The following is a 21,640-nucleotide window of genomic DNA, read 5'->3' as shown; positions in this document are numbered from 1 at the left end:
CAGCCAACCCATGTATCATATGGATCACGCCTTTAGGGTTTTGCTCGTAACCCAGCTCCATAGCCTTCCCTTTCTCTTTAGGGTCCTCTTGGATAAACTCCTTGAGATAGCCCCGAGAGACCAAATCATCAAGGTGCCTCTTGTATATCTCACAGTCCTCGGTCATATGGCCCCAATCTTTGTGATAGCTGCAGTGCTGATTCGTAGCACGTTTTGCATCTTTGTCTCCGCCCAGACTTGGGGGCCATTTAAAATATGGCTGATTCTTTATTCGATAAAGAATCCTGTAAATTGGCTCCTTCCAAACCGTAGTGATAGAAAAGAAGGACTTGGGGTCAGGAGCTTGCTTGTCCTTGTATGGCTCTTTCTTAGCCTGCCCGTACTCCCTTCTGTCTTTGTAAGTCTTAGGCTCTGGCTTATCCACTTTTTTGGCAGGTGCCTTCGGTTGTTCGGCAACCGTCCTGCCTTCTCCATTCTGGCGTGTTGCTCTATCCGTTCCATCAATTTAGCCAAGGTGGCTACCGGATGTTTATTTAATGAACGGCGCAGCTCTCCCCGAACAGGCAAACCAGTTTTGAACGTTGCAATTGCATACTCTTCACTGCAACTTTCAATCTCGTTGAAAGTTCCCCAGTACTTCTTTGCAAATTCCCGGATCTGCTCGTTCTCCTCCTGCTTCATGGTGGAGAGACTCTCAAAAGTCTTTGGGGCTTTTCTGCTTGTTAAGAACCGAGCAGTGAATTCCTCTGCCAACTGCCTCCATCCTCGTATGGATCGTGGGGCTAACTTATGAAACCAGGATAAAGCCACCTTGCCAAGACTGGAGGGAAACATCTTGCACAAGATAGAATCATCCCTTTCATGCATAAACATGGCCTGTTGATAATGTTGTATGTGAGCCACGGGATCCGTATTTGTCTCGTAAAGTACGAATGCACCGTGCTTCACTCTGCTCGGCAACCTTGCTTCTTGTAGTCTCTTTGTAAAGGGGGAGGCTGCAATATTACTCAGGGCCCTGCGTGCTGCTTCTCGTGCAGTTACTGTCCCATCCTCTTGCTCCTTTGACTTGTGGGCCGAAGCCTTGACCCAATCAGCATCAGGTCTCTCGTACCTGTCTCGATGATGCTTTCTAGTTCCCTCCTCTTCGGGGGTGGAACTTCTGTCTCTGCTCCTCCCTTTTCGTGAAGAAGCCTTTCTCTCGGGTGTTCGGCTTTTACTTCTTCTTCCCCTTTTTGGAGAAGCTTCATAACGCCCTATAACAGGACTTCTACTCCTTCTTCTTCGTGAATGGGTCTGCTTATGGACTACCAGCGTCCTTCCATCTCTTGGGGAATGCCTACGAGAGAGTCCAGAATCTTCTGGGTGCTCTCGTATCCGCTGCAACTCCTGTATCTCATACTCTCGTTTCTTAATCAAACGAGCATACTCCTCGATTTCTCCTCTCTTTCTATCTAGGAGATCATTGTCATCGTGTATACTTCTTGAACGGATGTCTGACTCATCCCTTCGATGTGACTTACTCCTTCTCGTTGAGCCAGTTGCAGTTTTGTCTCCTTTTTCTTTGGAGCTACCTCTGTCATGTCTACCAGTAGGCTTTCTCGGTGCGCCTGGTGGGGATTTGTCTCTTCCCCCACCTAACTGGTCCTTCGGACTAAATGGTGTAGCTGGATCTTCTTCCATCATTCTTATTTTTCAAAAAGGGAACTCGTTCGTTTCCCACAGACGGCGCCAATTGTAGGGGGATGAAAACAATTGATGCTTCGGATCAACTGGATTGCAACGGCTTATTCGTGCCTCTTCACCGGAACCCTAGCTCGACGTCTGAACCCTAATTTGCAAAATAGACAGGGGGTGAGTGCACCTTTGCCTCTCGTGGCAAAGGCCCTCCGATGCCTTTGTTAGTATCACGTACTAGAAAACTCAACCCTAATTATCAGTAGGAAAGCAATAATAATGCAATGTATTGCGTACCTTTCACCTCTAGGTTTACCTCATATTTATAAATTTATGGATGCTTGCTGTCCAAGCATCCTTGTTGCCATAGGACTCCTAACTCGTATAGGAAACCCAGGATATCAAGGAGTCTCGTTTCCTTTATCAGTTTATGGAAAAGAGTCCTTTTAGGATTCTTTTCCATTAAGAGCCAAACATCCCATACTTGTTGGGTATCTTTCTCAGATCCTATATTCTTGGGATCTTTATCCCTTTATGGGACATGACTACTCTGGAATCTTCCAGAGTATTCCCTCTGCTCCTTCTCTCGATTGGAGCTCCTTCTTTGTTCGGCTGTCTCACGGCCGAACAGACTACCTGGACCAAGGACTTCACATGTAACTTGGTTCAAATGTAATCAGAATGTCTCTTATCTACCGAACAGATAGTTTACACCAGTGACTTGTCATGTCATTGGCCTTTATTCAGCCGAACAGATTGCATGGACCAAGGACTTCACATGTCATTGTTCCATATCGCTGTTCTTCATACTGGCCGGCGATAAGTCCAGTCGTATTTACCACGTGTTCCCAAACATCATGTGTTCGGTAACTAAATGTATCTGCTCGGGAATACCTCCCTACAGGTAGGTTTGGATTTTAAGAGAGATTTTATTTAGAATAATAGGTGGAGAGATATAGATAGACAAAAAGTATATAAATGAAAGATTAATTTTGTAATTTCTCACCACAAGAGGACAAAAGGGGGTGCGAAAATCAATTATCATAACATTATAGTTTCAAGAGTAAAAAATTCTCTCATGAGAGGCTAATGATGTAGAATTCATACAAGAAGACACAAAATAGAGTTCGGTTATAAAAAAGGTGAGTGTGAAAATTAGACTTACCATAAAAGTTTGATATATTTAGTTCAAAAATGTAGCGAATTACATTTTAAATTTTATTTATTGAGTTTTCCAAAACTCTATTAACTTTTTGATTTCTTTCCACAAAAAAAAAAAAAAAAGTAGTGAAATTACACGAAGATTCCCTCATCTATACGTTTTGAACACGGAAACTCTTTAACGTTTAAAACCCTTCATTTAGACCTCCTCATATATATGAAATAAAAAATTAGCTAACTTTGTTAACAGAATGAGAAAAAATGAGGATTCTACCCCTTAAAAGTCGCTTATACTAACTCCCTCATCTATAAAAAATTGTAACACTGACCCATTCATCTCAATGGTATTTTAATAGAAAAGTGCTAATTGGTTAACGGTTATAAATGACAAGGTGTTTTTAGGCATTTTTAAAAGTTAGCGGGTATTCGTGTCCAAAACGTATATACGAAGAGCGTATATGTGAGGGGTCTTCATGTAATTTCACAAAAAAAAACACCCTACACGGACCTCCACTAAGGGTCATCATCAGGCCGGGCCGGCCCAGCCTGCCAAGTCGCTGCCCAAGCCCACCCACGGGCCGGGCCGACTAGGCTTTTTCTTTTTGGCGGGCCGGGCTACCTACCATAAATTGAAGCCCAAGCCCGGCCCACAGGTTAGCCCAAATTGGCGGGCCAGCGGGCAAAAAATCGGGCGGACTTGAATTTCTTTGGGCAAAACTAAACCAAGGGAAAAAAGAAAGGATTTTGGGGGATTTTGGGCTAATAGGCGGCCCCGTTAGTTGGCTTTTGGGCGGGTACCACGGGTGGGCCGAGTAAAAATTCATAGGTTTGAACCCGTCCATTACAAACTACGGACCGGGCTAGCCTACCCGTTTTACGGGCTCGGGCCGGGCGGACTTTGAACGGGTCGCAGGCCTTCGGGCTAAATGACGACCCTTAACCTCCACCTTGAAAAAACCCTCCTCTTCCTCTGGCGGGTTTTCATCCAAAATCGAAAAATGTCAAAAAAGATGGCGACCAGTAGTAGAAGCAGGCGGCAGTTTCCCACGTCACCCTCACCGGAGAAATGCTCTCCGGCGGCAGAAATCATCGCGAGCAATGTGGACCTGCTTACTGAGATACTTCTACGATTGCCGGCTAAACCCCTCATCATATTCAAATGAGTATCCAAGCACTGGCTCTCTCTCATCTCCCACTCCAACTTTGCTATCAACCACAACCGCTGTAATCCCACTCCACCGGCCTCCGGCGTATACTTAAATCCAAATTGGTGCCTTATCCATCCCGTAAATGGCCAAGTTTTGCTCGTCTCCTTTGCCAGCCGACGCCGCACTAGTCTTCCGACGCTCTCCTTTCTCGACGGTGGTTTATCAACATCTAGAACAACTGTATGTTTAACTAACACTTCCAATGGCTTAATGTTGTGTTTCCATACAGATGGGTATTTTCTTGTTTGCAATTTAACCACCCAAAAGTTCAAACAACTGCCCAAAATTAGTGGCATTTTGTATGAATGGCGTTTAGAGTATGATCCATCCTTGGTTTTTGATCCTACGAAATCACCTTACTACAAGGTTGTGTGTGTTAGTGGTTCTAATCACCCTTACGCCTCCCGACTGGCTATATATGCTTCCGAATGTGCATCTTGGAAGTACGTGGATGTCGTACCTAGAATTGGGACTCCAGACGTAGTGCCAATTCCCCGAGGCACGAGCAAGTCTACTGTAACATCCTTTTTAATTGAGGTGCTTAAATGTTATATTTAATAACTTAAAGGACTAGAGTGCAATTTTTTTTTAAAAATTGTGCATGAATGCTGTGTGTGTGCTGATGTGTTGTGTGTGTGAGTGTTTGTTTAAAGAACTGTGCTACACACACAGCAATCTGTGCACAGATTGTGCACAGATTTAGTTGTGGGGCCCACCACGGGTCCCACACGAATCATCCGAGCCGTTCATTAAATGTAAAACATTTTTTCAAGAGTTCCCGTAAAAAAATAAGCTCAATCCAATACCTATAGGTGCTTCATCCAACCATCTAACTTTTCATTCAGATTTCCGGATTATGAAAAGTTATATGATTAGATCGAGCACCTATAGGAATCGGATTGAGATTATTTTTTACGGGGACCCTTGAAAAAATGTTTTACATTTAATGAACAGCTCGGATGATTTGTGTGGAACCCATGGTGGGCCCCACAACAAAATCTGTGCACAATCTATGCACAGATTGTATGTGTGTGTAGACTTTTTGTTCTTTAAAACAAAGAAAACAAAAAGAAAAAAAGAAAGAAACCCATCATGAGGTTTTCAACGTTAGAGAGAGAGAGAGAGAGAGAGAGAGAGAGACGGTGGAAAGAAGAGGTGGAAGAGTGATTGAAACCACAATTCAGTAGGTAATTTTCACTCCCTTTTGCTTAATTTCGTGTATGCTCTGCATAATGATAATCTGTTGCTGGACAGATTCGTACAGCTCTGAGTTTGTCTATTTTCTCACCCTTTTATGTCGAAATTTACTTGGGTTTCTTCATGAAATCTGAACTAGATTTGATGCTTGTTCTTTTGGCTTTGGAATCACTTGAAAAGGTTAAGAACTCAATTTACTGTGAATTTTCGAATGTTGGTCTGATCCTGAGAATCTGTTTTGTGACAGATTTGAGAATTTGTTGTGTTTGCCTATTTTTATCATCAACGCGCTGACCATGTTATTTTTTGGTAATTTTACTGGAGATGTCTCTATGTGTGTAGCATGTGCTGTAAAAATTTCAGAATTTTCTGAGCAACGTGGGAAAAGATAAAAATCATGAACTGAACTGGTGTCAGATTCGCGTCTGGGCAGACAGCCCAGACATATGTTGGAAAAACGGGCATAACTTCTTGCTCGGGTATCGGTTTTACGCACCGTTTCTTGATTCCGAAACTAGACTTGTAGATCTTTCTGAATCTGTAAAGATTGTGCCTTAGTTTGGTCTGAGAAAAATCAGTTTTGGTTCCGAAGTTAATAGTTTGGTGATTCTGAAATTTTGGGCAGGTTTTGTAGCTGTGTTCTTCATCAATTTTGTCATAGTTGAATATGCTTACTGACTATGGATGCTGTTGAGTCTCAAACATTGATCAATAGGTGATGTTTTGGTGTTGGAATTATTGGAAAAGATTGAGTATGTGATTTTTAATGAGCATTCGATCGCAGACTGTTCTGCCGGGTCTGTAGTTTCTGTTTTAGATGTGTAATTTCAATTGAGCATATCTTAGTCATTCGGAGTCCAATTTGGGCAAATTTTATATCTAGATTGATGTACTAGAAGTCTTCTTGCTAGTGGTGGTGGTCTTGTAGTATTCTTTGAAACCTATAGAATGCTATAGTCAGAATTCGATCAATGGTTCTGCTAGAAAGTGTGTTTGTGAGATTTTTGGCTTTGAGGTACAAATTGATGAATTTACTTCTTTGCTTTTGGAATTAAACTTTGAGCTCATATGTGCGGAATATTTGTTAGGTTCGGAGACGACGACGAGTACCGCAGCTCCACGTAGGGAGTGACTGCGTTGGTTTTCTTTTTGTTGGAGACCGAGGTGAGTGTTCGATTCATAGATGTTCTTCAATTGGATTGAATTTGAAATATTGGACTGTGATTTCGTGTCGGTGGGCAACAACGGCCAACGGCCGGACTTTGTGTCGTGCCTTTGACTTTGTGTCGATTCAATGGCTTTATGCCAAAATTATGACTTTGTGTCGAGCTAGTGACTTTGTGTCGGATTAAAGACTTCGTGTCGATTATTTGTTTTGCTTAATTAATGATGAACTTGGATTTATTGTTTTTATTGAACAACATCCATGTCTCATATACACTCCTGGAACTCGTTTTGGGTTCCAGTTTTGCAGGTATAGGTCGGTGTCCACTACAGGTCGCGTTTTGCATTTTGTGACTCGCTCGAGAAGTGCGTAGTTGAGGCCTGTGGGAGTCTTTGTCTCCTGGCCCGTAGATGATTTTTGCTTAGTTTAGTTTTGGATATTAGTTGGTTATGTAAAGTTTATTTCTTGACAGACTTCCGCTGTAGTTTGTAAATGAACAATATTTTGAGATGTAAATAAAATGTGGCTGTTGAACTGTAGTTGTTCGTTATTCTTGGATTTGCTAGTATCTGGTTGTCACGTGTCGTATCGGGATAGGCTGATGAGGTCCCATTCCGGAACGGGGCGTGACATCTACTCTCGACTGGACATGGATACAGAGAAGCTGACAGAAACTCGAGTCCCTTCAAACCCTAATCTTTCGAAATATATGATTTATTTTCGGAGAATGTGGTGGTCGTTTGCTTCTTATTCAACTTCCTTCCAACGATGCTGCGGAATTTAGCATTCTTGAGATGGACAGAAATAGCTTCTGCTGGATTGTCAAGGACCGGGTAGATCCCTTAATATTGCCAACTAAAAGTAGCTGCGTAATTTCAGTGATAAGAGTTGTGAAAGGAAAGAACAAAAATGATATCGCAGTGGTGTTCTACAACCGGGGCAAAGTCATTTCCTGTAATCTTGAGTGCAAGACAATGAAGGTGATTTGCGAGTTGTCTCCACGTGAGATTTCAAGTTACGCACGAAGTGAACTTTACGGACTTCGTATTCAATTCATTGAAAGTCTATCGCCTGTTTGAGTGATGTCTTACGATGTTGAACCTGTGGATCAAATGGTGATTTTTTATTTTTTTTTGGGCCTAGCTCTAGCTGTAGAAGGTGCTTGTTCAGCTGTAATATCTGTTGTCATCACTTGGTAATCACAACGATCCTTCCCTCTGCTTATGTATTCGATTTTTAATAGTCTTTGATGGTTCCATTTTTAATAGTCTTTAATGGTCTTAGACGTTATTGTATTGGTCGATGGCTGCTGTACTGGAGCGTACACACGAATGTGGATTTAAACAGGAGTCTGGATGTTTTGTTTCAACCACTATAATACAGTAACTAAAGTATATATATTTTTCCTTTCTTTCATGTCCATTGACGAAGATATGTCCTACATTAATGTATGAGATTCACATGGTTCAAATACAGGCATAATTACAGTTTAATTCAAATATTTTGAGTAATTTTATATTAACCCCTCAAAATTAAAAATACATTACATTTTGACCCCCAACCGTGTCCCCGGCGTGTCCCCTATCAAAAAATACTATAACTCATTGGACACGCCACATGGCATGTCCAATACGTATTTGGCGTGTTCCCGTCGTGTCTCCGTGTCCAATTCGTGGACGCGACGCCCTTTTTGGAGTGTCGGTGCTTCATAGCTCTTCTTATGTGCGTTTATGGGGTTTCGAGGTGTAGGTCTTTGGATTGCCTACCAGCCTCTTCGGCTATTTTCTCCCCCAGGAAAAATACACCATTGCCCTATATTGTAAGCTCTTCATTATCAATGGAAATCCTATACTTTTGGCAAAAAAACAAAAAAAACTAACTATGCTCCATTTTTCCACTTCGTTTTTAAATTACAAAAGTCATTTATTTCATCCATCAACTTCTTAATAGGGACAAATTTCATCTCTTTCTTTTATTTTGGATATTTTAAAAAATATTTGAGTAAAAAAAATTTGGGAGTTTTCCTATTTCTCTCGTCGGGACAAATCAATAATCCACAAAAAAATGTAGCGCATAAGTAACAAACGAAAAAAGAAAATTGAATAAGGACGAAAGATAAAAAGGCCCCCAAAGAAACCTTAGCGGAACTTATATCCATATTGTTACACAGTGAGCATATATCCATATTGTTGGCAACAAGACTGATTTGGAAGCAATACAATTTTGCATGGCCATCCAAGTAAACATTTCAACTTTTGGTGGGCAGAGGTTCTTCCAAGCTTTGAATAACTCCATCTCTTCCAAGAAATTCTTGTTTTCCCAGGTAGATTAGGCAGACTTCACTGAGAAAGTGAGATCTTCACTCCACTTCCATTTAAGGCTATCATCAGATGAGGCATCAAAATGTACCACACTTAGTAATTGATCGGCAATTGCATCAAGCTTGTCTTCTCTCCTCTTTTCACAATCTTTTATTAATTAATTTCCGCACCTGCTTCCTATTCCTTTTTAATGTACAAGGAAGCAAAAAAACGTGAAAAAAAGTGCGGTGAGCACCTTAATTTCCCAACTTCTGCTTGGGGAAGCTTTTATCTGATCTAGAATGTTCTCACATCACGGTGTAATTTGTTTTGATCAAGGTTATCCCCTTGCCACAAATTTTTATCATTGCGTTTAAGTTACTGTCATTTTCTGAAATAAGGTTAAGAAAATGTACTGACCAAGGTAGGTTTGGCAAACGGGAGTCGATTTTGTGAACAGATGGAAATATAGAAGCAGTTCATAAGAACCTAAACAAGATGATGCTCGGAACACAAGTGAGATCATCACTGGCTTGTGTAAGAGAGAAGGAACGAAACAACTGGACTAAAATTTGATTTTTCATGATTATAATCTAAAATTTGAGTCGTTTTCTTATGCTTAAACGTAAATTGTGTACCGGAACTTACTTGATAAAAACGTGTTGTTTTCTTGATAGAACATTTTGACTTGTTCATCTTCAGTAGAGCATGTTTGAATAAGGGAAATTCCTGTTTTCTCAAGTGAACTTTCTCATGAAGCAACAGCGAGTATTTTGTACTACAACTTCATCCTGTTATAAAGGAGTTACGCTTAGTGCACTTTTATGATAAGGTACGCCGTACGCGAGGTTGAAACCTGTACGACATTGGTCAAACGAGGAATAAACTCTCAACAAATAGATTGAACATCACCATGAAGGTAACCGAAACTGGCCTCCTGTTTCAAAGGCTATACATGTGTAAGCTGGAGATAGACGAACAAGGATTTCATTTATGATGCAGTCAACAATGAACCCTATCCTGCAACTCCAATTTTGTATTACGCGGAGAACCTATTCCTGCAGCTGAGCTGATACGTCAGACTTTTTGAACGATATCTAAGGCTATGAAAGTGCCAATCACATGGTAACAACGGATGAACTAGAGCATCAAAAGACCAGCAACGAAGAAAATACTTGAGCAGGGTGAAAATTAGGGTTTTACGGAGGAGGGCATACCATCTAAAAGGGCTAATATAGCATATGAGGGTTCCCCCACCGCAGGGTTGGGCAAGGGTTGGATGTATTGAACCTCACATACCATCTACTGAAGGAAAAACTAGATAAAGAGCATATATAGATCACAGACATTCTGTAGAAAGACAGAATGTTACAAAAGATATTATTGCTCAAACATATGCCACTATCTTAGAAGTAGAACGAAATCTTTAGTATTTCAACCCTGAGAAGTTGAATTGGTCGAAATTTATGACGGATCATGAAAAAAAGAACATGTGATTCATCATGCAGGATATCTCTAAACAGAGAATAGGCATTCAATGAGCTAATTAGACCAACAATATACTAATTAGAAAATCAAAGTCACCTGATCGCAAAAAACCGAGCAATGTCAATGTCTAGCACTTAAAGAGTTACAAATATGTAGGACAACTTTGCTGGCTAGAACACAGTATCAGTTAGTTCAATCGATCGAACAAGAGACTACAGTATCAACTTTTCAATTCATTGCTGTTTGTTTCTAGTTTCTACTCCTTCCTCGAGCATATAGACCTTCAGCCAGGCCAAACTATAGTGAGTTCTAGAGTATCATACAGCTTGAGTCTACTTTCGATTAGAGTTTCGATTGCATAGGTAGAGTGGAAAGAATATTGACTACTCAATTAACCATTTTACCCACCTATTTCATCACAAGCATATCAAAGCCCAGTAATCAACGAGTTTAACGCACCCTCCCTGGCGATCAAACCAATGAATCATAGTTGAGATAGCGTGTCACAGTAGTCAAAGAAAGGCCCACATATGAAGGAACAAAAGTATAACACAAGCATGCTCCGGAACATCAGGCAGCAGAAAAATAAGTGGGATTAAAGACCAAAAAAGCTGACGAATACCCAAGCAAAGGGAAACATTAGAATGTTCTATGGGAGTCTACTACAGTCACAAGAAGAAAAGATACACAAGGGAGATTCTCTGAATGAAATGGCATAATAAGAAGAATTGGAAATTGTCATGGATAAGGAAGCATTTGTATGGGTAACTATGGTAGCATAGATATAGACTTATGCAGTGGCAGCAAGTTAGACAAAATTGGGACTCGAGACTGAACAAAAAAATATATCTCGGCAAAGAGAGCACCTTTTTCAGATTGGAGATTCTTGTACGGTGTGTTGGCACCACAAATTGAGAACATTTTGGTTCTAATTTTTTCTTGTAATTCCTGCGACCTCCTTCACTTCTTCTTGTTGTCATCCTCAATCTGTATCGTATTCTTTAACAAAAATACAAGATACTGATGAAGAGCACAACTATGCATCACAGACTTCCAAGCACAAGAATATAGCCAAGAATGAAGATGATGGTATCACCATGATAAAATAAAGCTATTGAAGCAACATGTGAAACAAAAACTTACAGCTCTTCAACACAAAGAAGCTGATTCATTTTAAAAGTTCTACAAAAAGCAAATAGGCAACACAACATTCAGGATTCTAATCAAACTATTCATACCGGAGATAGAGTTTCAACAAAGGTATAAGCATAACCATTCCTACCACGTTCAATGAAGTCATCTTCTGACAGATTACAAAGCACATCGCATGTCTTCCAATGCAGATTATAAGCAATAATTCTCCCCGGAATAGCTAACACCAGTGTGAAATTATCTTTTTTCTCTACATCCCCAACACACAATAGTGACAGCACATCAAATTCAAAGGTTGTTTCTATCTCAGGGAATGCTGATATGATGGGTCTAAGATTGACTTGGAAACTCCCCCACCAGGTACCACATAATTCAAGGATTCTGAATCCCAAGACCTTGCGCGAACGAGACTGAATAAGAAACAAGCGGCCACCACATTCTCCAAGATACCTAATCTTGTCCTGACTAAGGATTTTGGGCAGCGGACCGTTTGGAGTCGCTATCATCTCCTCCGTGTCCACATCAAATCTCAAGCAATTGTCATGACCTACCCAATGGATTGCTCCATTCCAATACGCACTTGGGCCATGACACGTATGCTGCGCAAAAACCTTTTTCCAACACCCAGTCCGCGAAAAGAACACATCAATTTCATAAGGTGGGGGAGACAGGTAACTAACCAAGAAAACTTTGTAGTGAGGCGGTTTGGAAGGATCGAAGGCCAAGAACGCTCTATGATTAATCCATCTAGCTGAATTCCCAGTAGGTTTAGGAAGCACTCTGTATTTCTGTGTAGAGACATTACAAACAATGTATTGCGCTACGAATTCCTTACCGTCGAAATCTAGATTCTCGCACAACAGTAAGCCGTTGCAGGAGTCTACAATGCTAGTTAAATTCTCGTGGCAGCCAAGGACATCAAAGAAGGGTAGAGACGGGAGATTCTGCTCGCCGTGGAAGGAGACGGATTTGAGTCGGCTTCTGTTGTAGAAGTACAAGCCTGAGATGGGATTGGGCCTAGGGTTTCGGCGAGAGTGGTTTCTTGAGAATTGGGAGTCGGAGATGAGGGAGAGCCAATTCTTGGACACGCACTTGAATCGGATTAGGGATTTCGCCGGCGAACGCAGGAGGATCTCTGTCATGAGATCGACACTGCAGCCGATTGCGATCGCCGCCGGTGGTGGTTCATGGGCATTGTCTGCCGCCGGCGATTGTACCGTCGGAGTAGCGCCGGTAAGCGACTTCTTCCTTTTAGAGGATGCTCTGGTCCTAGTCATTTGGCTTCCGTTGCAGATGAAGCAGTGACCACCAGGGGTATTTGGGGAGTCTAATTTTTTTTTTATGATCAAAAAAGGTAGGAGGGGGTGATCGGCGTAGCAATCCCTTGGGCGTGAACATAAGGGCTCCCGATCCACTGTGGAATATCGGGTTCGAGCCATAACTATTGTCAGTTAGAATAGACCGTCACCACAACACCATTTAGGTGCACAGCTGGTACAAGGTCCTCCACACGTTCCCCAGCTCATATATATTTTTTGCAATGAGAGGGGCTCAAACCCGAGTGCACGTGGAGGGAGAGGCACTTAAGCCCCATCACCCGTGCCAACTGGGCTACCACCCTGATGGTTTGGGGAGTCTAATTTGATGGAGACAGAAAACAAAGAAGATAATTTGGTAAATATCACTGACCCCCTCAGGTCCGTTTGGATGGAGGATTTATTTTCAGTAGATTTATAATGAGGATGGATATGTAACGAGGGGTGATATGTTAAGAAATGTAACCCCACTTCTTAAGAATAGTGGATTTATTAATGAGGTATTTTGATGATTTTTTGAGAAAGGAAATTTGGAAGGTGGATATGATAGAATAAGGTGTCAAATGACTTAATTGCTACCTTGGTTATTTAATGGACGAAAAAAGGTTAGTTTTATTATAAGTAGAATAAATACATATTTATTTATTAAAAGTGGGATAAAATAAATCCATTGAATCTTTAAAATATTTTGTCACTCCCTGTTTGTTAAATTTTTTAAAAAAAATTAAAATTAGAAATCTTTAAAATGTTTAAAACCTTTTTTTAATAGAATATTGATTTTTGGAAAAAAAAAATTAAAAACCGAAATATATGAAAAAAAATTGGTTCATTTTAAAAATTAGTTGAGTAGTTGAAAGCACATGTTCAACAAATAAGTTGGGTGTGTGGTAATTCAAAACACATGTTCAACAATTTTTTTGGTAAATTTTTCTATAAAAGACACATTTGTACACTTTTTTTCATCCCATCCCATATCTCAAGTCCATTAAAAGTAATTTTTAATATTTTGGTCTTTTGGCTCACAATGGCACGCGCCGCACGCCGAGCTTGGAGCGATGAGGAGGATGAGTCATTACTAGAAAAATTGCTTGCAAAACATCATAGTAACATCGTAGAAGCTTAAACATGCATGAGGATTTCAAACCATAGAAGCTTCACGTAGCCCATAAATGTCTGCTGGTCATTATAGTCATGGCAGCACAACTTTCTTTGACTTACTCAGGAATAAAACTGTAAAATAGATCACCTCAACCGTGGGTGGTTTGTTCAATTCAGGGAAGAAATAACAAGGTATTGAATCTATGGCTACAGTTTTCTTTGAAGTGTCTTGAGACAAGCCATGGAGTTACAGTTCTGTAGTTGTTACCATGTTAGGCATGTGCGAATCCGGAAACTTTGGTACCTGCCATTTCTTAATATTTCCACTGCGAAATACTCGCGGTGAATATTCGACTGCAAGAGGTCTTGAACTAGTTGCGGCTCCGGGTTCACTTTGACTAGAAGGAATTATTAGCTTCATAATCTGGGGTTACAAGTCTTATCTTCATTAGATTCAAAATGTTGTCAGCTTTTTAAGTCATTTTCTGTCTTTCGTTCAGGGCTTAGAGTGTTGACTCTGGCATTGTTTCAGATTACAGTTCAGAAGTTTAGCAAACTCCTGTAGTCCTATTAATTCCATGTTCTACGTGTACTGCGGTGCTTCCTTGTTCTTTCTATGTCCTTTTCACATCGTGAACCTGCTGTTTCACTCGACTCTCTTTGCCTAGTAAAATCAATAAGCACGAGTTTTTCTCTTAGTCTGAGAGATTTGATTAAGTGATTCAGAAGGTGATCACAAATCCACGAGCCCTAGCTCCCTCTTTGTGCGATCATGGTACTAGCAACCAAGACCGTATCGAATAGATTTTCTCCATTTGGGCATTAGCCATGCATCATCAATTTCACTATGAGAGCTGGTGGAAACAAGTCACTGATCTCTGGTTTACCATTAGGTCTCCTGGTTAGTATCATGTTTGATTTCTTTTGGTATAAATTTGATGATGCTGACAACAGACTGCATAGAGAAAATTATTCGAAGCATTGAATGGAAAATATAGTTGTCGTAATGAGAAACAAGAAAATTCAAAGCTACGTCCACTAGAACTCTTTACTCGTAATGAAATATACGAGCATCTCGCTAGAATTCCCGTGTTAGTTCCTGGAGATGCTGTAAGATAAATACGACCTTGTTCTGAATTGTCCTCCTTCATCTTCCGAAGCAAGCGTTTCACCGCAATCTTCATCTTCCAAAGCAATGACATCTTAGTGAGGCCTATCCGGGACGGTCTATGTCCGTTTCCTTCCGGAGTTTTGGATAAAACAGCACCTTTGCCTTCATCTATGATATCAACGGTCCACAGTAACTTGGGATTTTTTACCTAGCACTTCTTGAGGAAATCTTGAGGCTCTTTCGACAACCTGGTTGGAATCTCTGTGACTTCCGGTGTGAATCCAATCCTAAATAAAAGATCCACTTTCCCCGTGAGCATCTCCAACACAGAGCACCCAAGTGACCAAACATCAGTACGAGCCTTGTACTCTTCGTGGATGACAGACTCGGGGGCCAAATACATCGGCGTACCCTGAAAGCCAACTTTGCTTTCTCTCTCTTTTACAGTCTATGTCCGGCCGCTTCGTTGCAAGCCCGAAGTCCGCAATCTTTGCGGTAATTCCTCTTTCGTTCTCCACAAGCATTACATTCTGTGGGGGCGGAATTTCTCTGTGTTCCTTCCTGTATAGCTGTCTCCGTGTGTGGAGCCGTGAGAGATGTCGCCTGTCTTGGTGTACCTGCAGAACCAGAGGGGGATGTTCCTCCGGGAAGAAGCTCCGACGAACTAGTCAGTAGGTGGAGAAGAGCAGAAGAAGTTTAGTGAGAAAATATGCTAGTAGAGAGAAGAAAGTACTTGTGTTCCAGAGTTTTTCAGACCCTTTCTTTGTGGTCATGTTCTTCTATTTATAGGCGAATGAGTGGAGTGCTGAGCAAGTTGGCTTCACTTTCCACGTGTCGCATAATGCTCGGATGGCGTCTTGCAACAGGGCCATTTAATGAGCACCACTTCCCAGATCTTACAGAGTCACATGGGTTGATGTCAAAAAGGTCACATCGCTCAGAGATGTCACGTCGAATATCAAAAAAGGTAGCCTACTTATCAATAGATATTTATGGAAGGTTCCATAATCGCCTGTACTCGGCGGGACCCACTTCTGCCACACGAATTATCCGAGCGTTTGGTTTTCTTACTGAAGAGCAACTTATCCGAACGAGTGGATGTTCCTACCGAGCGTTTGGTGAGACCCCAGAGCGAACTCAAATGTACGTACGTTCGGATACAGCATATGACGGTCGGTGAAGTACTCGTGGTTCCATCTATCCTTCGGATAATTATTGGTATATTGGGCCGAAGCCCAAACTTATTTACAGATGAACTGAGACAGCTTAGATGACGGGTCAAACAGTGTGTGAACCTTTATTCCCCCTTCTGGACCTTGTGAACCCTGTGATCCTTCGGATATTTCGGCCCCCTACAATAGTCCCTCAACTCCTTCTTTGCTTGCTCGGAAGTGAAGGAGGAGTTGAATAAAAATCTGGCCGAACGTCGACATAAATTCGAAGAACGAATGACTGGACGAACTGTTGAAGTTGAACGGACAAAAATGTTTGGAACGCTTCGATATGTGTGTGCAGCTTTCATTAAATGCTTCTGTAACCGTCGATTTGAATCGATGCCAGGTGTCACGATTTCATTGGGTAGTGGTACGGCACGTTTCATACCTGCCATGTGTCCTTCATCGAGCGTCACATCAGTCTCCCGCCCAAATCCAACGGTCAGGGTTTGAGATCGCTTCGAATTCTGATCTCAGTATAAAAGGATGGTGGTAGGAGAGAGAAAATCACTTTCACCCCCATTCTCGATCGCCTTCCCTGTTCAAGCGCCACTTCAGACCAAAAATTGCCAGAAATTTGCAGATTTGAAGGTTTTGATCACAGATTTCTCTTGATTTTCAGGTATTTTTTCAAGTTCTTTCATATGTTGATGCATTTTGATTATTTTCGAGCGCTTTTGCCCCCTCTAAGTTGGTTTTTTCCTTTTCGTTTGGGCTGAAACCGTCGCCTGATTCCCCAGATGTTCATGTGTTCTTCCGAACATATGTTCATCTTCAAATCGTGTTCTTCCGAAGACGATGGTACCTTTAAGTAGGAGCTTCTCCCAAAGGAATATTCATTTAAGAAGCTTAGTGATTCATACTAAGCTTCTTAATCAATGTATTTCCATTAGAGAAGCTTAGGGCACCCGACCCTGTTCCTGAACGGTAGGAATCCCTTCTTCGGAGGTTCTTCCGAAGGGCGTTCGGTCGGGAAATAACCGAGCAAACCTTAGGTCTCTCAGAACAACATAGAACACCGAACATAGGCCCTTAGACTCCTGGCCATGCAAATCGCTAACGGTCTCATCCCCTGCACTGATTTGTTTCTAGGAATGGAATCTTCGAAGTCAACCTCTTCGGGCGAATCTTATCGGTCGGTGGATACCGGAGCTTCGGATTTTGGTAGATTTGATCCAGAGTTAGCCGAAGCTATAAGACATTTCGCCCGGAACTACCGAACGGGGTCAAGTGGCAGGGTCCCCGAAGGAATACAGGGAATCGACTACCCCGCCAAGGTGACGCCTCTCCGAACAATGGGGCCAAACCCCAACATTATAGATATAGATGAGTCATAGTCCGAAAGGGAGCTTCCTCATGACGAAGCAGAAGAGGGAGAGGACACCGAGGGGGCTAACGAGGCCGAGTCGGAAAAAGAAACCCCAGTCGCTTCGTCAAGCCGTATGAACGAGGGAGCGGGCATCGTAGGGGGATCTTCGTCGCAACCTCCGAAGGCGAAGAGAAAAATTGTTCCCCTGGACCCCGACGTAATTCTCGACCGAACGGGGAGGGATCCCTGCCCTTACTTGGAGTGCTTCCAAGACAAGAAGAGCTTGAGCCTCTTCCGAGCCGTATACGACGTCCCCGACGATGTCGTTATCACGCCGGTTCAAGGCAACCGAATAAGATACAGTGACGAACTCGTCACCGTTCCCTTGATGGCAATCACAGAAGGGGGCCTTCGGTTCCCGGTGCATAGAGTTTTGAGAGAGATCCTTCACCGTTTCAATCTCACTCCGTGCCAGTTGAGCGTCAACTCCTACCGCATTATTCACTCGGTAATCATCCTTGCTGAGGTAAAGATGTTCCGACTCGAAGCCTACCATTTTTTCGAAAATTACATGATGTCGAGAAACGTCCGGTATTCTCGGTACTACCTCTGCTACTGGAGGAAGATGCAAAAGATCATTCCCAAGGGCATGTATGACTCGGAAAAATGGGCCTCTGACTACGTCGAGGTTCGGGGAAATTTCCAATTCCCCAAACATGAGTATGGCGAATTTGAAATCGCTACACGAAGGGGAACTCCGAGTAAGAACAGTTATCCGTTATTATAAATGTAATTCCTTCTGCTACTCTTATTACGCTTATCAAAAATTTAATTAACGATTTTGTACTATTCTTCGGCAGATACCACCAAGCTCAACAAGGTACTGTTAAGGGCGGCGAGAGGTTGTGGTCTTGCCGATTCCCTTCTCACCGTTCCAGCAGAGGAGAGAGACGCCCCTACTATCCTCAAGTACAAAGCTACCTACGGAGGTCGGATCCGAAGAAAGGTGACCGACGAGCCTGAGCAGTCTTTTGACGTTGGATCCGAAGACATCCCAAAAGAGCTTCGGCCGAGCGTCGACAAACCTCTCCGAAGGACGATCCGATTACCTACCGAGGAAGAACCCTTCGGCGAACAAGAAGACATGCCTCTAAGGAACATCAAGGAAGTTCTCCAGAAAAAGCTGGAGGAAAAAGAAAAGGAGAAGGCCCAGCTTCGGAAGGTTGGGGCCCCGGGCGCTTCGGGCTCGGCTCCAAGCAAGAAAACCCCACCCGCCCCTCCCTCCAAAAAATGACCACTGAGCGACCCTCGTTCTCCGAAGGAACCTCTTACCAGCGAAAAGACAAAGGCAGCTCCGAAGGGGAAGAGCCAGGAGGTTGAGCTTCCGAAGGGAGCACAAACAGAGGGAGAGAGGGAGCTGGCTTCGGATCTTGACACCCCATGGGTGCCGAACTTCGTTACCCCCAGCAAAAAACAAGTACTAAAATCTGACAGCCTCAGGGAGGATCCCTCCCTAGCCTTTACCCTCCACTCGGGGCTGGCTTTACCGAAGGACATATAGAGTCCCCCGTCTCTGAAAGCAGCCCTGAGTGAATACTACTACCATGTCGGAAGGGTAAGTAAATTTTTCGTACTTGCAATGATTTTCTGTACATCTGCCCCATTTCGTCGGAATAACTTTCATTCTGTTTTGTTTGCAGCCCACCCAGTCCATAATGAGTGCCCAACTTCATCTCACCGAGCATGACAAGAAGTCGAAACTGCTGAAACAGTCGGTCGAGTACAACAAGGGCGTGACCGAGGATTACAAGAAGAGCTTGGAGCAATCCGAGCTCGTGAGACAAGGCCTGGAAGTTCAGGTTACAAATCTGAATGACCTAATCAAGGGGCTGCAAGAGTCGGCCGAGCAAACGAGGGCCGAAGGAAAAGATGAGGGGCTGGCGGAGGGGAGAGCCCTTGGGCTAGAAGAAATGAAAAAACAGATGGAAAAGGAGATGCAGGGGCAGTACGAAAAGGGGTACGCCCAGGCTGAGGAAGATGCGGCTGATCAAATCTTGGAAATCCAAGCTGAGATCAAAGAAGGCCAACACAAAGAAAGCTTCATGCTCGGCTACAACAGGGGTTTTGACGATGCAGGCATTGAGCCTGATGATGAGAGGAGGAATCTTGTGGAAGTACCTCCCCTCGCCCCTGCCAAAGCTGAAGCAGAAGACGCAATAGCTGGTGCTGCCGATTCTACCGACGTACCAACCCCTGCAGATGTTCCAGCAAATTGAACTGGCTTTCTCTATTTTTGTAGTGTTTTTTTTTAAATATGGTTGGCTCCGAACAACTAGAACCTTGCCAAACCATTCGATGTAACTAAAACAGGTTGGAAGCCCTCGGTGAATGATTAACAATCTTCGTTTTTCGTTTGACCAAACTTGCAAATCGTCTTTTTGTTCGAAATGGATTTATTGTGTTCATTGTGTTTCCAAGTAAAATTTTTCCTAGTAAAATTTTGCCAAGTCTTTCTATTCCGATAGAGTTTATTGTGTAGCCTAATATAAGCCCCCTGGCTTAGTGGATGGTCATAGTGTAGGAATGAGAATCCAGTAAGGCAAACAAGTGGGTACACAATAGGATTATCAGTCACCAGCGTCGAAAGTAAGTGGTTCTTCCGAGGGAAAAGTCTTGAATGGTGAGAAGTGTATTTAAGCAGGTTTCGATCCGAGATTTTCACCCGAACAAACGAATCATCATGGGCTTCGAGATTTTCACCCGAACAAACAAATCATCATGGGCTTCGAGATTTTCACCCGAACAAAGGAAGGGCTAGATAAGATACCCCAGTTTACAAGAATAAATAGAAAAACAACTAACTTGCATTAAATACATGACGTTCACAAGCGTATTTTCCGAACAAAAGTTTACATACAAGAGAAGAAAAGTAAAAAAGGTTGGAGGATGCCAAAATTAGCCATGGAATTTCCTAAGTTTTTGAGCATTCCATGGATTGGCAATTGGTGATACGCACCTAAGATTGCTTGAACGTGGTGCTTAAGTCCGTTAGTTAGAAGTGTTTTTAGCTTTTAATTGTCGTTTTTATTCAATATTGCTCGTAAGGTAGTTTGTTAAGTGTTTCAGGCAAAACGCCCTTAAAAGGCGTATTTTGAGTGCAAAGCCAACCCCCAAGTTAATGCAAGAATCATCGCCCGGTGGAACTGGTGCCAAAGTGACCAAAGAACGAAGGCGAGAAGCATCGGGCAAGCCAACGGTCGTCGGGTGTCAAGACTGGGAGGCTGGCGTGAAGAACCAGAGATAAGCTCCCCGTATCGATACGGATTTTGGACCGTATCGATACGCGTTGGTTATCTTTCCAAGCAGAGAGTTCCGTATCGATACGGCCATAATCTGTATCGATACGGGATTGTTACGGGAAATTGGTCTTCTCAGCTTAGCAATGTGGTATCGATACTTTGCATAATCTGTATCGATACGAGGAGCTTTCGGCCAAATATTTTGCTACTTTTTGGGCTTTTCATTTATGAAATACTTGCCTTTAATAGTATGTTTTTAGATATTTGAGGAGAGAGAAACCCATTGTGTATAAATAGGGGTCTCTTCTCTCTCTTTTAGAACCTAGTTCTTTATTAGCTTTAATTTTTCCTCCATTAATGTTCTTTTAAGCTTTTCTAGTGTAATCTCTTAGAACTCAAGTAAGTAATTCTCGTTTGTTAATTTCTCGTTTATTAAAGTTGTTCCTACGGACTAGATCCTCTATAATATCAAGTTTGTTTTCGTTTTTATCGGTTAAAAGTCATGTTTCATTTTTATGCTTTCTTTTATGCTTTAGCTATGTGTGAGTAGTTGATAGGCCAAGTCTCGGGGTAATCTTTCCCGAGTACTTAGGTGGTTATTTGGTTCTCAAACCTTCGGGCTTAAAATCATGGTTTTCGGAATTTCATTAACCTAGCCATTTTGGTCTAAGCGAGGGGTGTTAACTCCTTAGTATGTCGTTTAGTCAAGCGATCTTGGCAAGTGGCATATTGAGGCCTCGTGGCCTCCTACGTGTTAGATACATTAGCAAAAATAGGTTGATTTAATTCCGTTTAATCACATCTTTCTATAAACGTAGTCATTAAAGTTATATCTTCCGGGCGTGAGCACGCGGTCTTGACTCTCGCCTGAGTTATAATTGAGAACCGGTAACGGCTTAAGTCAAGGGTTAGACGATCCCTAGACTTGCCTCCTTTAAGTTAATTAAG

General features: G+C 42.3%; 1 protein-coding gene and 1 long non-coding RNA gene across 2 annotated transcripts; one reads left to right on the top strand and one right to left on the bottom strand.

The window, feature by feature from the left end:
• The first annotated feature begins 6,314 nt into the window (after positions 1 to 6,314).
• On the top strand, positions 6,315 to 6,944 carry LOC131321952 (uncharacterized). The gene is made up of 2 exons (XR_009198666.1): positions 6,315 to 6,404; positions 6,707 to 6,944. It is a non-coding gene; the product is annotated as an uncharacterized LOC131321952 (long non-coding RNA).
• Positions 6,945 to 11,261: 4,317 nt separating this feature from the next.
• Positions 11,262 to 12,784, bottom strand: LOC131323644 (F-box protein At5g07610-like). Its single transcript, XM_058355492.1, has one exon. The coding sequence runs from the start codon at positions 12,782 to 12,784 to the stop codon at positions 11,426 to 11,428; it is 1,359 nt and encodes a 452-aa protein (XP_058211475.1). The 3' UTR covers positions 11,262 to 11,425.
• Positions 12,785 to 21,640: the final 8,856 nt, after the last annotated feature.

The sequence above is a fragment of the Rhododendron vialii genome, chromosome 4a (genome assembly GCF_030253575.1).
Source record: "Rhododendron vialii isolate Sample 1 chromosome 4a, ASM3025357v1".
Classification (NCBI taxonomy): Eukaryota; Viridiplantae; Streptophyta; class Magnoliopsida; order Ericales; family Ericaceae; genus Rhododendron; species Rhododendron vialii.
The sequence above is the reverse complement of the archived record's forward strand: the minus strand, read 5'-3'. Positions and strand labels throughout refer to the sequence as shown.